Genomic DNA, 12,707 nt, shown 5'->3' with positions numbered 1-12,707 from the left:
TGCTTTTTTTTTTTCCCCAAAAAAAAAAGAGTAAAAATTCTTCGTTTCTATCTTTTGATTCGGTACTGGAGGAAGAATATTGATGGGTGCAGAATCCATACGTACTATCGGCGGATCCGTGCGGGTCGAGCAGCGGATCGGCGATAACGGCGGCGGCGAACATGGCGGCGGTGACGCTGGGGACTGAGACGGACGGGTCCATCATCTGCCCCGCCGCGTGGAATTCGGTGGTGGGGATCAAGCCCACGGTGGGGCTCACCAGCCGGGCAGGGGTCATCCCAATATCCCCAAGGCAGGACACCATCGGGTAAGAACGGATGTCTCTTGCAACTAGCACGGGAGTAGTCAAGAAAATTGCTGAAGTTTAGTAAATGCAAGCCTGTACATACCCCTGCTTTCGGATTAAACTTGTGCATAAAAACATGAACAGTATGTACTCTGGGTCAAGGGCACTTGTTCAGAAGGTTGGGTTGGAAAAAGCTGATGTGGCATTTAATTAGTTAAAGTTTTAGTTGGAGGCCGGCACAATCTAACCTAATCCAAATGCTTATGAAATCAAACAATAACATGGTTAGATTTAATCCAAGTCACAGGGCCACGGAGTATTTCATTCTAAGAAAACCGTACATGTTAAGTAATCTTCTCTAAGAAAACTAAATAATAAATGTCTTGTGTATGTTTCTTTTTCTTTTTATCCTTGTTAATTATTATTCCTGTTCTCTATTTGAACGCAGGCCTCTTTGTCGGACAGTCTCAGATGCTGTCCACGTGTTAGAGGCAATTGTGGGTTATGACCCAAGAGATGAGGAAGCAACCCGAGCGGCATCCAAGTATATACCTCAGGGTGGCTACCAACAGTTCTTAAAGGTGGAGGGCTTGAAGGGCAAAAGGCTGGGAATTCTAAGAGCCGGCTTCTTTGAATTTTCTAAAGGATCTATCCGGCAGAAGACTTTTGAGGGGCATTTCAACACAATGAGGTAACTTTATCACAAAAACACCTGGAATTATTGCATCATCCTAGGCTGCTAACTAAATTGATCTGGAAATAGTCAATTGACTAAGCCTGCACCTTTTTTTTTTCTTTTTCGTTTTCTATTGATCATTTAAAAAATAATAGATAGCTTCTTGTGCCCAACACTTGGTGAAATATACTCTTGAAATACAGTGAAACCACCAATTTTCGCAACTCTCATTAGAAAAGTATGGTTCCCTTGCACAGGCTCCATTAAGAGGAGAGGAGATTCACAAGGTTATTTTGATATTATGCATGACCCAAACATTCTTGGATCTATTTAAATGCAACAAGCTAATTCCAATCAAATTTAGGTGACAAATATTCGATAAAGAGGTAATTTACTATTTGTTCAATTTAGATCCAAACTAGAGGTGGTGATGTGAACCGGAGCTAATCCAAACTTTGACTTGGTTAACTTGGCCTCCAAAACATCAAAAGCCTACAATGCTGTCATTTTCTTTTATCGTTTTTCAAGAATAATTTTCTTTGTTAATTACTATCATATATATAGATATCTATATGCTTTTCTAACATCTGACAAAATATTTGGTAGAAAAAAGGGAGCTATATTGATCGACAACCTTGAAATAACAAATTGGAGTATCATCCTTGACTCTCAGCAAAGTGGCGAGATGGTTGCACTATTGGCTGAGTTTAAGTTATCCTTGAATGCTTACTTGTCAGAGTTGTCCTATTCTCCTGTTAGGTCTCTTGCAGATGTAATAGCCTTCAACAATGAACATAGTGTTGAGGTAATGCAAAATATATTTTGTTTATTTCTCTTTTTTAGTTAATGAAACTTAGGTTTTGCTGCTTTTTAAATGTAGGAAAGGATTGAAGAATTTGGACAACTTATTTTCTTGGCGGCTCAAAACACAAGTGGGATTGGGCCTACTGAGAGAAGTGCAATTGCTAACATGACTCAACTCTCCAGGAAGGATTGGAAAGATTGATGATAGAGAAACAATTAGATGCAGTTGTGACACCAGATGCAAATATATCTCCCATTCTTGCCATCGGTGGCTACCCAGGCATTAGTGTTCCTGCAGGATATGATTTAGATGGAAATCCTTTTGGCATTTGTTTTGCTGGTTTAAAGGGTTCTGAACCAAAATTAATCGAGATTGCTTATGCTTTTGAACAAACAACAAATGTCCGAAAACCTCCATCATATAAGCCATGAAAAGGACATTAATTGTTTGGGCTGCATTTGATATATGAATAAAAAAAGTGGAACTAGATGTTATTTTTAACGGCAAAGTTATTCTGCAAGTTATGTTTATTTATGTTTGGCTATAATTTCTTATTTCTGCATAGCATAATGAGGTGCTCTTTTTTTTTTTTTTGGATAAAAGGACGAAGCTGTATTAAGTTGAGATTATAATACAAAGAGACTGTGAAACCCAAAATAAATATACAACTTCAGTGGAAACAAAACAACTTCGTACCAAGCTGCTATTCGGACCCAACAATTAACAAAGATACAAAAAAAGAATACATGACAAACAGTAGGAATACATGACAAGATGCAAACAGAACCTGGAACAGAGAGAATCAATGTATGTTGATATTCTTATAACAGGAGACCTGAAAACCGACACATGTATGTAACTTTGAACAGCTAAGTGGGAAACTGAAGAGCAGCACAAAGAGATGCGATCAGAACAATGTTTCTTTGGATAAGAGAATCTTGGATAAGAATATAAGAAGACCATCCATCATTGTCAAGTGTCCGTTGATTAAAATCAGTTAGCAAAAGAACCTGGGACAAATATCCACAATCCATTTGCTGCATCCCAGGCTGGAAGAGATCAGCAAGCAGACCAGCAACATCTGAAATAAAGCACAAAAAGAATTCTGTTTGCTGTAAAACAACTTGGAAGGAGCATATAGGAACTAATATATTCAGGCTGTGCCAGATAGGGAAAAATGTGTGCCACAGTTTGAGCCGGATGCAAGACTGAAGTTTGAGCCAGGAGAAAGAGATGATCCTCCAATGCATCCATACAGAGCTCACCAGCTGATAGTAATACCATGTAGCCATTAACCAGTTAAGAAACAGGGAGTGTTTCACAAGTAAGAACTAGCACAGCAAAAGATGAACTACTGATCAGTTGAGTAGCAACAATTATGTGCGTGAAAGGAAATAGCATGACCATGAAGTAAGTGTCGAGTAGGTTAACCGTGTCTGTCATAATTGACCCCAATAGCATCCGCCTGCAATATAGTGTCCAACTGGGCTGGTAATAGATCATATTGAGAACATTGCAAAGCTCCTGAAATGGATCCGGAGGCCAACCAATCAGCTGCTTGGTTAGCCTCTCTGAAAATAATGAGGTGCTCTTTGGTTGCAATTTTTGTAATACAATTCCTATCTGAAATAAGACGGATAATAATGTGTTCACCCTTGTCATCTATGACTCCACTTGGTACTGTTTTTTTATGTATTTTATTTGAATTAAAATCCAAGCAACAATTACTACGCTAATAATATACACATATAGATGCATGAAAAGTTATCATTTCTCATAGTCCAACTAGAAATGATAATTATCTAATAATAATCCTAAATCTATCTAGTAACTTGTTCTTCAAAAATAAAATGAATTAATGATATATGTGACTTTGTCACGTGTCTTTTTTTAAGGGAAGAAAGTATTAGAAGGCTTCAATCATTTTCACCTTCGTCATAAGGTAAGGTAATCAATGCTTATAATCCAAGTAGGAATAACAAATTATCCTTTACGTTCTCTAGTGATTAACGATAGTCCACTTAGTGGTAAAAAGCATCCATTCTAAGGGGAAAGAAAAACTTGACATGACAACCACAATTGAGACCCACCCACGTCGAGGGAGAGCAAGGTAAAACAATGGCGAGCATGAAGGTGATTTTGTCTATTGCTCAAACAAGGTTTATATAAACTGAAATATTTATGACATGAATAGCTTATGACAACGTTCTCTGGAAATAGTTTTAACAGCGATAGACACTTGAGCTGTATTATCGTTCCCCGTTTATACCGGGCTTTTTAATATTGTTTTGCAAGCATAAGCCTTGTTTCATATCTTATGCATGCTCTACGTCCCAAGTCCCAACCAAACGCAGCCTCAACAATGTTATGGTATGGAGCATTATTTTGCAGAGATCATCCTCGCTTAAGATTTTGCCTGAGAGTAACACCGCTGGCTGTTATTCCTGGCAAGCATGTTTATGTTTTTAATTGGCATTTCCATGTCTGAACAGTGGGAAAACCAAATTGAAGCCACTTTGACATGTGGCTTCTGTAACCGTGAATGAAGGAAGCCCTTTCTTTAATAGCTCTTTTTTTTTTTATACATAAAAAAAAAAAAAAGATAGATAGTTAGCAACAACCCCAATGTCATTAATGGTAGCTAACTATCTTTAGTTAAATCTCAATTACTAACGTATATAACAAAATGGGATGCCTGATTAGACACTACAGCTGCGATTATAGTAATGTTGCACTTTATCGATTCATTTATTTTTGTTGAATTCTCACCGTAAATTTTAAATAATGTGTGCATGTGGTATAAAAACCGTCATAAAGAAAGTTTTCTTGGAAAGACGCGGTAGCGGTGTGCAGCTTGTAACTTAGACCTTAATGACAGAGTACATAAAATTGAATCAAGCCTGAGCTGGATGTTTGACTTTGAGCAACCAAACCAAAAACAATTCTGCACAAATGGCTATCAAACAAAAACAAAGTTGAATTACGTACTTGTTTTCATTAATGGCTATTAAACGAAACCAACATTGAATTATGTTTCTGTATTTTTTTTCTTTTTGGTAGAATTATGTATCTGTTTTGATTAATAGCTATCAAACAAAACCAAGTTGGTTTACCAAAAAAACAAAACAAAACCGGGTTGAATTATGTTCCTGTTTTCATTAACTCAATGAAAATTCAAAGGGCTCGCTCACCAAAAAAAAAAAAAAAGAAAATCAAAAGGCTAAGTGCTCCTCTCTTTATTTTTAAGAAAAAAAAATGCAAAATCAAAATTGAACAGCATTTATATCTACTAACTAAACTATCCATTTTATCTAGCCCCGGCCACTCGTGAAGTGTGGAAGCTCATAAAAACTCGGATATAGCCTAGCGATTGCACCACTCCAAATAGAATATTTTCTTTGGAACTGGAGAGGTGACAAAGATCCAACTCAGTATTCTAACCCATCAATGGTCAATTTCTTTCTAATTGATAAAAATACTTATTTATCAATTAAAAAAAAAAAAAAGATCATCAAGATAATTATTGAAGATATTTTAAAATTTTGATTTTACGTTACCGATAATCTGATTGTCATATCAAATATGTCAATCAAGATTTTCAATAATTTTACTGCAACATTACCTATGTATATTAAATACAGTAATCAATATTACTGATAATTTAATGGTGGTAATTTATCTTGAAGACAATCCACATTACTTTCCAAGATTATCCGATGATACACCAAATGCAACCTAAGAAAGTCTCAAGGGCATTTCAGCAGAGAGGTAACTTTATCTCACAAAACACTTGATTTTTGGTTCTCTTATGGTAGTCAGCATGATTAAGGAACAGTATAAGTTTATTAGAATCAATTCATGGTTTCTTCTATGAAAAATCATCTAAAATCTTTATATTTTTTTTTTTAATGTTTTGGAATAAGGCAATCAACCATGTACAATGATGAACTACGGAAACATGATAAGAAAACAAAGAATTCACAAATTCTTTCAGGAATTAACGAGCAAATAGAAGTTACCTGGTTGGAAGATCCTCCCTTCCGCTTCGTCAGAGGGGAATCTGTAAATCACTCCCTACCTTTCCCTGTTTACTAAAAAACTTGAAAGGTTGCCATGACATTCGAGATGAAGGATCTGACTGGAGAAATAGAAGCATTAGAAAGAGCTTGGAGTAACTTTTTCTTAGTTTTCTTGTCACAAATTGGCAGTTATTAATGCAAAACTAATCCTCATGCAGGAAAGTATGGCTGAATTTGGTCAACCTATCCTCTTGGAAACTCAAGACACAAGAATGTTTGAGGGAAGTGCAATTGTTAAAATGACTCTACTACATTTGGAAGGACTGGAAAGGCCGATGATTGAGATGGAACTGGGTGCAACTGTGACACCATATGCATCTGCAACTAGTGTTTTTGCCACTGGTGGATTCCCAGGCATTAGTGTTCCTGCAGGACATGGAACAACAGGAGTTCCATTTTGTTTTAGTGGTTTAAAATGTTTAGATCTGAAGTTAATTTTAGATTGCTTGGTTTTGAACAAGTGACAATTATTCGAAAGCTTCCTTAAGCCTAAAATATCAGCACTATGACCATTGAATGAGCCGCGATTTTAATGTCAAATAAATTTGTTTTTATGTGATTAATAGGTTTTTGACATTTGGTCTGAATAAATGCATCATTTGAGAGTGAAACACATAAATTTGTATAATCACATCAAGAGAGCCTACTTTTATGATTTTTTTTTTTAGGCTGTTGGTGGGGGGTGAGTTATTGATATATACCTTATTGAATCCCCTATTTTGCCGGGTTTGTCTTTCATTGCAAATTCATATTCCAGATCATGCTGCATTTTTATTTCCTTGATTATGTTGTTTATATTGAAGACTAAGGGCTCTTATAGTCTGTGGCGGTTTCTTTTTTTGATACTTTTCAATACTTCATGCTAAGAAATATTTGTGTTTCTTTAGTACAAAGGTGACGCTCAGATATCTTTATCAAATTTAATTTGAAATCCTATTCCATTTAGCTTCAAATAGGCAATAGATTTTAACCTAGCTTTTCACCTCCAAAAACCACCTTATTCACAAAGAGACTACAGGATCAAATAGTAAAAGCTTTCCAATACATGCATGCCTAAGCACTTTAATTCCCACATCATTTTGCTGAAAAGTCTTTCCTGTATCATTGTGATTTTAAAATTGCAAAATCTAAAACCGAAAGCAGCATTAATAAGAAAAGCTAGATAAGAATACTAAATGCCCATCTATATTTTTCTCAATCTTACCTTTGTTCTTCTGAACAATCTTCCACACCTCAAAGGACGAAAAAGAGCAAATGAATTTCTGCTTACCCTTAAAATTATCATCCACCTTGAGTATCTCTAAAAGCCACTTATGTTGCTGCAATAACTTGCCCAGCATCATATGCCCTTTGCCTCTTGAATAAATTTGAAGACACCATTCAGGGCCACATCTCTGGAACTCAATCCAGGCCATATAATTTTATATTCTGAGAGGTAGTTTTTGTTGATATACAAATAGAATAAAAAAAACACAATAATATGGTCTAAAATTGGTCATACAGTGTAGCTTCAGAAAACCCAAACAGTTGATCATTGACAATGATAAAAAGGGCAAACTTGCAAACTGTCATTCATGTTATATTGTGTATATGTCATATTATGGATGAATACAGAAACAGGAAAAAATATTAATATTGGGTTGACAGATATTGATTGTGTGAAGGTTCAAGAAAAGCTCTATAATTCAGAAGATGATACAAAGGCTAAATCTTATTATTCATCATTATAGTGCACTGTTTGAAGAGACTTTGCCCTCAAAGGCATCAAGCAACTTCTCCTAAGAAAGATCCGATATGATAGAGAACAACTAACTTATCTAACAGACTCTCCTGGAAATTGAACCTATTTAAAAATATAAAAACATATAGAATCCCATGCAGAACTAGGTTTTACTCACAGTTGATGCCACAAGCATCTTCTGGCATTTGTTGCATGTAAGCTTGTCATGTTATCCAGCCTAGCTGACCTGCTACATAGACTGAGAAGAACCAAATAGCATTCGCTTGACATTTCTGAAAATGGGGACAAGGGCAAGCAGTGCTATCTGAAGCTGTTCTGAGCTATTCAACTGGATACCAATTTGCCCACTCCCCTTGTTGCTCAAGTTTGCATGGCCGATCATGTTAGTTCCTCTTCCCAGGGGAAGCTGAGACTGAACATTACACCCAATTGCCTGGTCCCCATGCCAATCAATGACAGAGAGTGAAAAAGTTGACAGAGACCGTCCTATAGGATAATCTTTGTCGCTCAAATTTGCTTCCAGGTGACCTCCATAAGCTACATCACCTCGACCAGTTGTTGCACCACCACTGATGAGCAATCTGAATCGTTTGTTAATTACCAGTTTGTCTTCAATCTTCAGGCCAGCCGACAATGAATCCCCTAGGAGGGTAACTGAAAGTCCAGCTGCTGTGTTGTTTCGCCCAAAATTGTTGCACCTTGTTTCACCACGCAATGTGTAGGCCATGATGTCCTTCCCAACACTGCATATCCAAACCTAAAGAAGTTGCTTTCCCTTCAGCATGCTTAATTGAACTTGCCAGCTCCATTTGAAGAGTACATTCCTTCTTATCCTTCGTAAGCTGGCCAGAGACATTGGGATCCTATCTTTCACTACAAGTAACCTTTCAACGTTCACACCATCATAATCCACATCATGATCCCAACCCTGAGTTTCCATCACTGGCCTGACAAGCCATCGACTGGAAGAATCTAGAAAATGGTATCGATGACTGGGATTATCAGAATCAAATGAAGTAGGTAATGCTGAATCTGGCATTGGTACAGGAACAGATGCAGGGCCACTGCTTTCATCTTCTAATTTCTCATTGTTGTAATCATTTGGCAGATCCTTCACTGCCTCTGCCGTTTGTTCGTTATCTTCTGACGCTTCTTCTCATCCTTTAACTCCTTTTTATAGAAGAGCTTCTCCCGTAGTCCAGCTCCACAAAATATGCCTTCTTCTGTGCTCTGCTCAGGTTTGCTAGTTGGGATTTCGTGAGGTGCTTGAATGGTGGCAACTCAATATCATTTGAGCCATTTGAGCCATCAGGTGGAGCAGAGCAGCATGAGTTAGAACAACAATAGCATTGAACCAAATGGATGCTCCAAATATGGCCGTTATGGTCCATAAGAGTGGTACATCCCCAGAATTCCTGCTCTGCATATCCAACCGATCAAAGTAAAGAACAATATCTGGAGGGATCTTACTGATTAACTTCTTCACAGAGTGGAGAATTTTCTCATTTCGGCACTGATCTGAAGAGGAAGAGAAAAGGCCAGGTGTATCAATAATCCTGACCTTGATCCCTTTAACCATCCCTGTTATTTCCTGAACTTTCTTAGTACCTGGTTGGAAGGCATCTGTCTGCAACTGAACCTCATCAAAGGTTGAATTGATGGTAGCACTCTTACCCACACCAGTTTTCCCTATGACCAGGATTGTACAGGAGAAGTCAAGGGGCTCCTCACTAGCTGCCTCAAGCTGCTCTGCCATAACACTGGCTTGGTCGAAGCTGAATACACCAGGTCGATTTGTGTTTCTTCTCAGCTGTTTGGCTAGCCCAAGCCTGTACAGAACTTGTGCAACAACCACATTGTGCGGTGTTTGGCCGAGCCTGTGAGCAAGACGAAGGAACTTAACCCGGATCATCTGGAGCTTTTCACGGCTCTCATCATTCGCTTCTGTGTGATCATTGACAGGCTCCTCAGAAGGCTGAGATTTCCTTGGAGAAACTGAGCCATTTGCCCCTGGTTGCTGAAGAGCGCGAGCACAAGGTTCGAGCAAGGGAGCAGAAGATCCAAGGCCAGAAGGATGAGATGGCAAAGGAGGCCCACACCCGAATTCTCAAGACGTCTGGTAGCAGATGGTGCTTGCTGACTAGAAGTTCTCTTGCTGTCATCTTTCACAGAACTCGAGTCACCTAAACCTTCCACTGACACAGATCCCCTTCCAAGGTCTTGGATAACTCTAAACTTGCTGTCAGAGCTAGGTCTCCCTTCCCTGCCTTCTTTTGGGTGCCCTCGAATTCCATTTCTGGCATGAGAATCGGTGGATTCATCTTCTTTTACCGCGGAAGGAAGTGTCTCAGCTACGATCCCATTATCCATCTTCAAGGGACCTTCTTCAATCTGCTGACTGAAGATACTTGCGCGGACTGAAACATCCTGCATCTGTTCAACCTCATCATCATGGGGAATCTGTTCCTTCGAGTCAGTTCTGCGACTCACACCGTTGTTATCCAAAATCACCTGGAGTGATCCTCCATTTTCAGGCTCTTCGTAAACAACCGTGTGCGACCCATCCGAATTCATCCCATCAAGCTCAGCATCATTGGAAGACTCGACAACAAACTCTTCTCTGCTATCCTCAAGAATTACTTCTCCATCATCAACTGGAATAGGAGAAACTTCTACCTCATCTCATACTCTTTCACTGATCACACTATTTGCTTCCACACCATTCAATTCAACAGGCATGGCTTCATTCCCAACTTCTTCTTGTTTGAGTGGAAGAGAACGGACCGATTCCATAGAACCTTTCATCTTTCCATCAGAACCAGCTGCCGCCGGCTCTTCAGGACTCAGATCATTTACTTGGAAATCAATAGACTCACCGAACTTCTCAGGAAGACTTGCTTCTTGTTCCTTGGAACTCTGATCATCGGCCCCGGCATCTCCTGACCCATCACAATTCTCCGTAGCAACCGTTTCCTGATCCTCAGTTCTCTGATCGTTTACCTGCACATATGCTGCCACACCAATTGTTTCCCGTTCGTCAAGACCGCGATCAATTTCTTGCACATCTATTGGCTCGACAAACTTCTGGAACCCTTGATCCACATCCGCATTCTCACCTTCAAGCGCTCCTTCAAAATCTTGGGAATCGGAACGCTCGTGTTGCGGTGGGTCCATGGCCTCCTCAAAAACCTCATTTTCTTCGGAATCCTTAGGTTCATCCTTCGGCCGTCCAATAAACCAGCAAATTCATCCATCGATTCCGGCGGCAAGGCCCGATCTTCTGCAGCCATCTTCATACCTTCCAACCGATTCTCTTCGTTGGCGATATGACACCACCTAATTTCCGAAAAATTACTGAATCAAATACCACAAATCACATAAATATTCAACAAAAAAAGTGTGTTATGATTGAATCAAGAACCTAAAGTCACTTGATTTAAAAAAAAAAAAAACGCAAAATTCGGATCAAAACCGGCGGTAATATCTAGCGTTTAGGGCGATGAATTCAAAGAATAAAAGATTCAGATAAAACAGGGGAAGAGACGAAGAACCCGACGATGGAAAACGAGATCAAAACACTAAACTATTTCCCCCTCTCTCTGCCGTTCGGAAATCTTCGCAGTCCTCCAAACGGGGGAAAGAGCCGTTATATTTCCTTTCGCTGTCCATCTTAGTTTGGACGCACAATCTCATGGAAGAAGTGAGTTGGACATAAAGCCAGAAGGGAAATGGACGGACGAAAACAAGGTACCTGCGATCGGACGGGCGATACGGTGGCTTCGGTTCCCCCGGGTTCGTGGGATATGCGAAAAGAAAAAGGGAAAATGAAATAGAGGAAGAGGGCGGTAAGTGCAGGGTGCGTTCTACACGGGCCGAATCCAAAAGCTAAAACCCGTAGAAGGGCATCGATAGGGGCGATAAACGGGATTCTTGTGGATCTTTTAATCGAGCTCCCCATCGGCCGTTCCGCTGAAGACTTGTCCTCAAGTTAAATGGACGGTTGAATGGAATTCTAGCCCATTTCTAATCAAAAATTAACCAGTTTACTCTCCCTATTTACCACTTATTGAAACTTTTTTCTACATTATTTCCACTACGTTAACCTGCGTTTTGAAAATATCCATTGTATTTTCCTTAGATAGCATCTTGTTCTCATAATGTGCCCCTGTTATTATCTTCTATGCATAATAAAACTTTGTTGAACATGATAAAAGCTAAACATCAGCTCACAATTTTGTGATTCAACTATCGCAGTAGTTTATAACCTATATTGCCAAAGAATATAACATCTTTGTAACAACAAAGGATCTCAATCAACAAAGTTGATTGAAAAGTGCTATTGGGATTTCTACTTTGCATGAGCATCAAGAATTTATACTTTATCTAGTAAATGTGGAGTTAAATATATGTTCGTATGGATTCTTACAATTTTAAGATCCTAAAACTAATTTGTTATTTCAGAAAGAAAGAATCATAGCTAATAGCTCAATTGGATAATTCAACTTTCAGAAAACTGATGATTCATTTAGTTGATCAGGAAGGTGATGAAATGATATTGCTTAGAGAGAGAAGATGAGCAAGAAAAGAAATTACATCCAAGACAACATGTACTATGTGGCTATATATATCACTAATCATAATCATTAGTTTTTATAATGATATACTAAAATAAGCGTTTAATGAATGAAGCCTGTAGGAATGAGCGGCCATGATTGATGGTGTGCATGACTATATGGTGTAGGTCGTGGAAAATATAATTTTATCAAAATGATGAAGTGCTAATATAAATAAATAAAATAATTTTATTTCATGATGGATCGATCATATTAGTCTAAGATTTAGAACAAATACCAAATAAATAAAATAAAAATATTTATAAAAAATTATGAAAAAAATAATAATGGAAGAAAATATTTAAAATAAAAAATAAATTTATTCAAAAAAAAATAAAACAATGAGTTTGGCTTTTTCTCACAAAAAAGTTCCACCAAAAAAAAAAAAATCCCCTCCACCACAAAAGATCTCACCAAATTCTATCTCAACTCTTCCAATAACTCTCTTGTAACAGCCCAGGTTCTTGGGCCTGTAAACCCTTGACGGCCCATACAAAAAAAAAAAAA

At 38.3% G+C, this 12,707-nt stretch overlaps 1 protein-coding gene and 1 pseudogene across 1 annotated transcript in view; one reads left to right on the top strand and one right to left on the bottom strand.

Annotated features, from left to right (window-relative positions):
• LOC105054396 (probable amidase At4g34880) overlaps positions 1–2,268 on the top strand; it is a 2,870-nt gene extending 602 nt beyond the window's left edge. Inside the window, 5 exon segments of the mRNA XM_019853592.3 lie at positions 93–307; positions 735–977; positions 1,569–1,767; positions 1,843–1,948; positions 1,951–2,268. Of these exon segments, the coding sequence (XP_019709151.2) occupies positions 93–307; positions 735–977; positions 1,569–1,767; positions 1,843–1,948; positions 1,951–2,198 (1,011 nt within the window). The 3' untranslated portion in view covers positions 2,199–2,268.
• Positions 2,269–7,380: 5,112 nt separating this feature from the next.
• Positions 7,381–11,249, bottom strand: LOC105054543 (translocase of chloroplast 120, chloroplastic-like; annotated as a pseudogene).
• Between the last annotated feature and the right edge of the window lie 1,458 nt (positions 11,250–12,707).

This window comes from Elaeis guineensis, chromosome 11 (genome assembly GCF_000442705.2).
Source record: "Elaeis guineensis isolate ETL-2024a chromosome 11, EG11, whole genome shotgun sequence".
In the NCBI taxonomy this organism is placed as follows: Eukaryota; Viridiplantae; Streptophyta; class Magnoliopsida; order Arecales; family Arecaceae; genus Elaeis; species Elaeis guineensis.
This window is presented reverse-complemented; position numbering and strand designations above follow the sequence as displayed.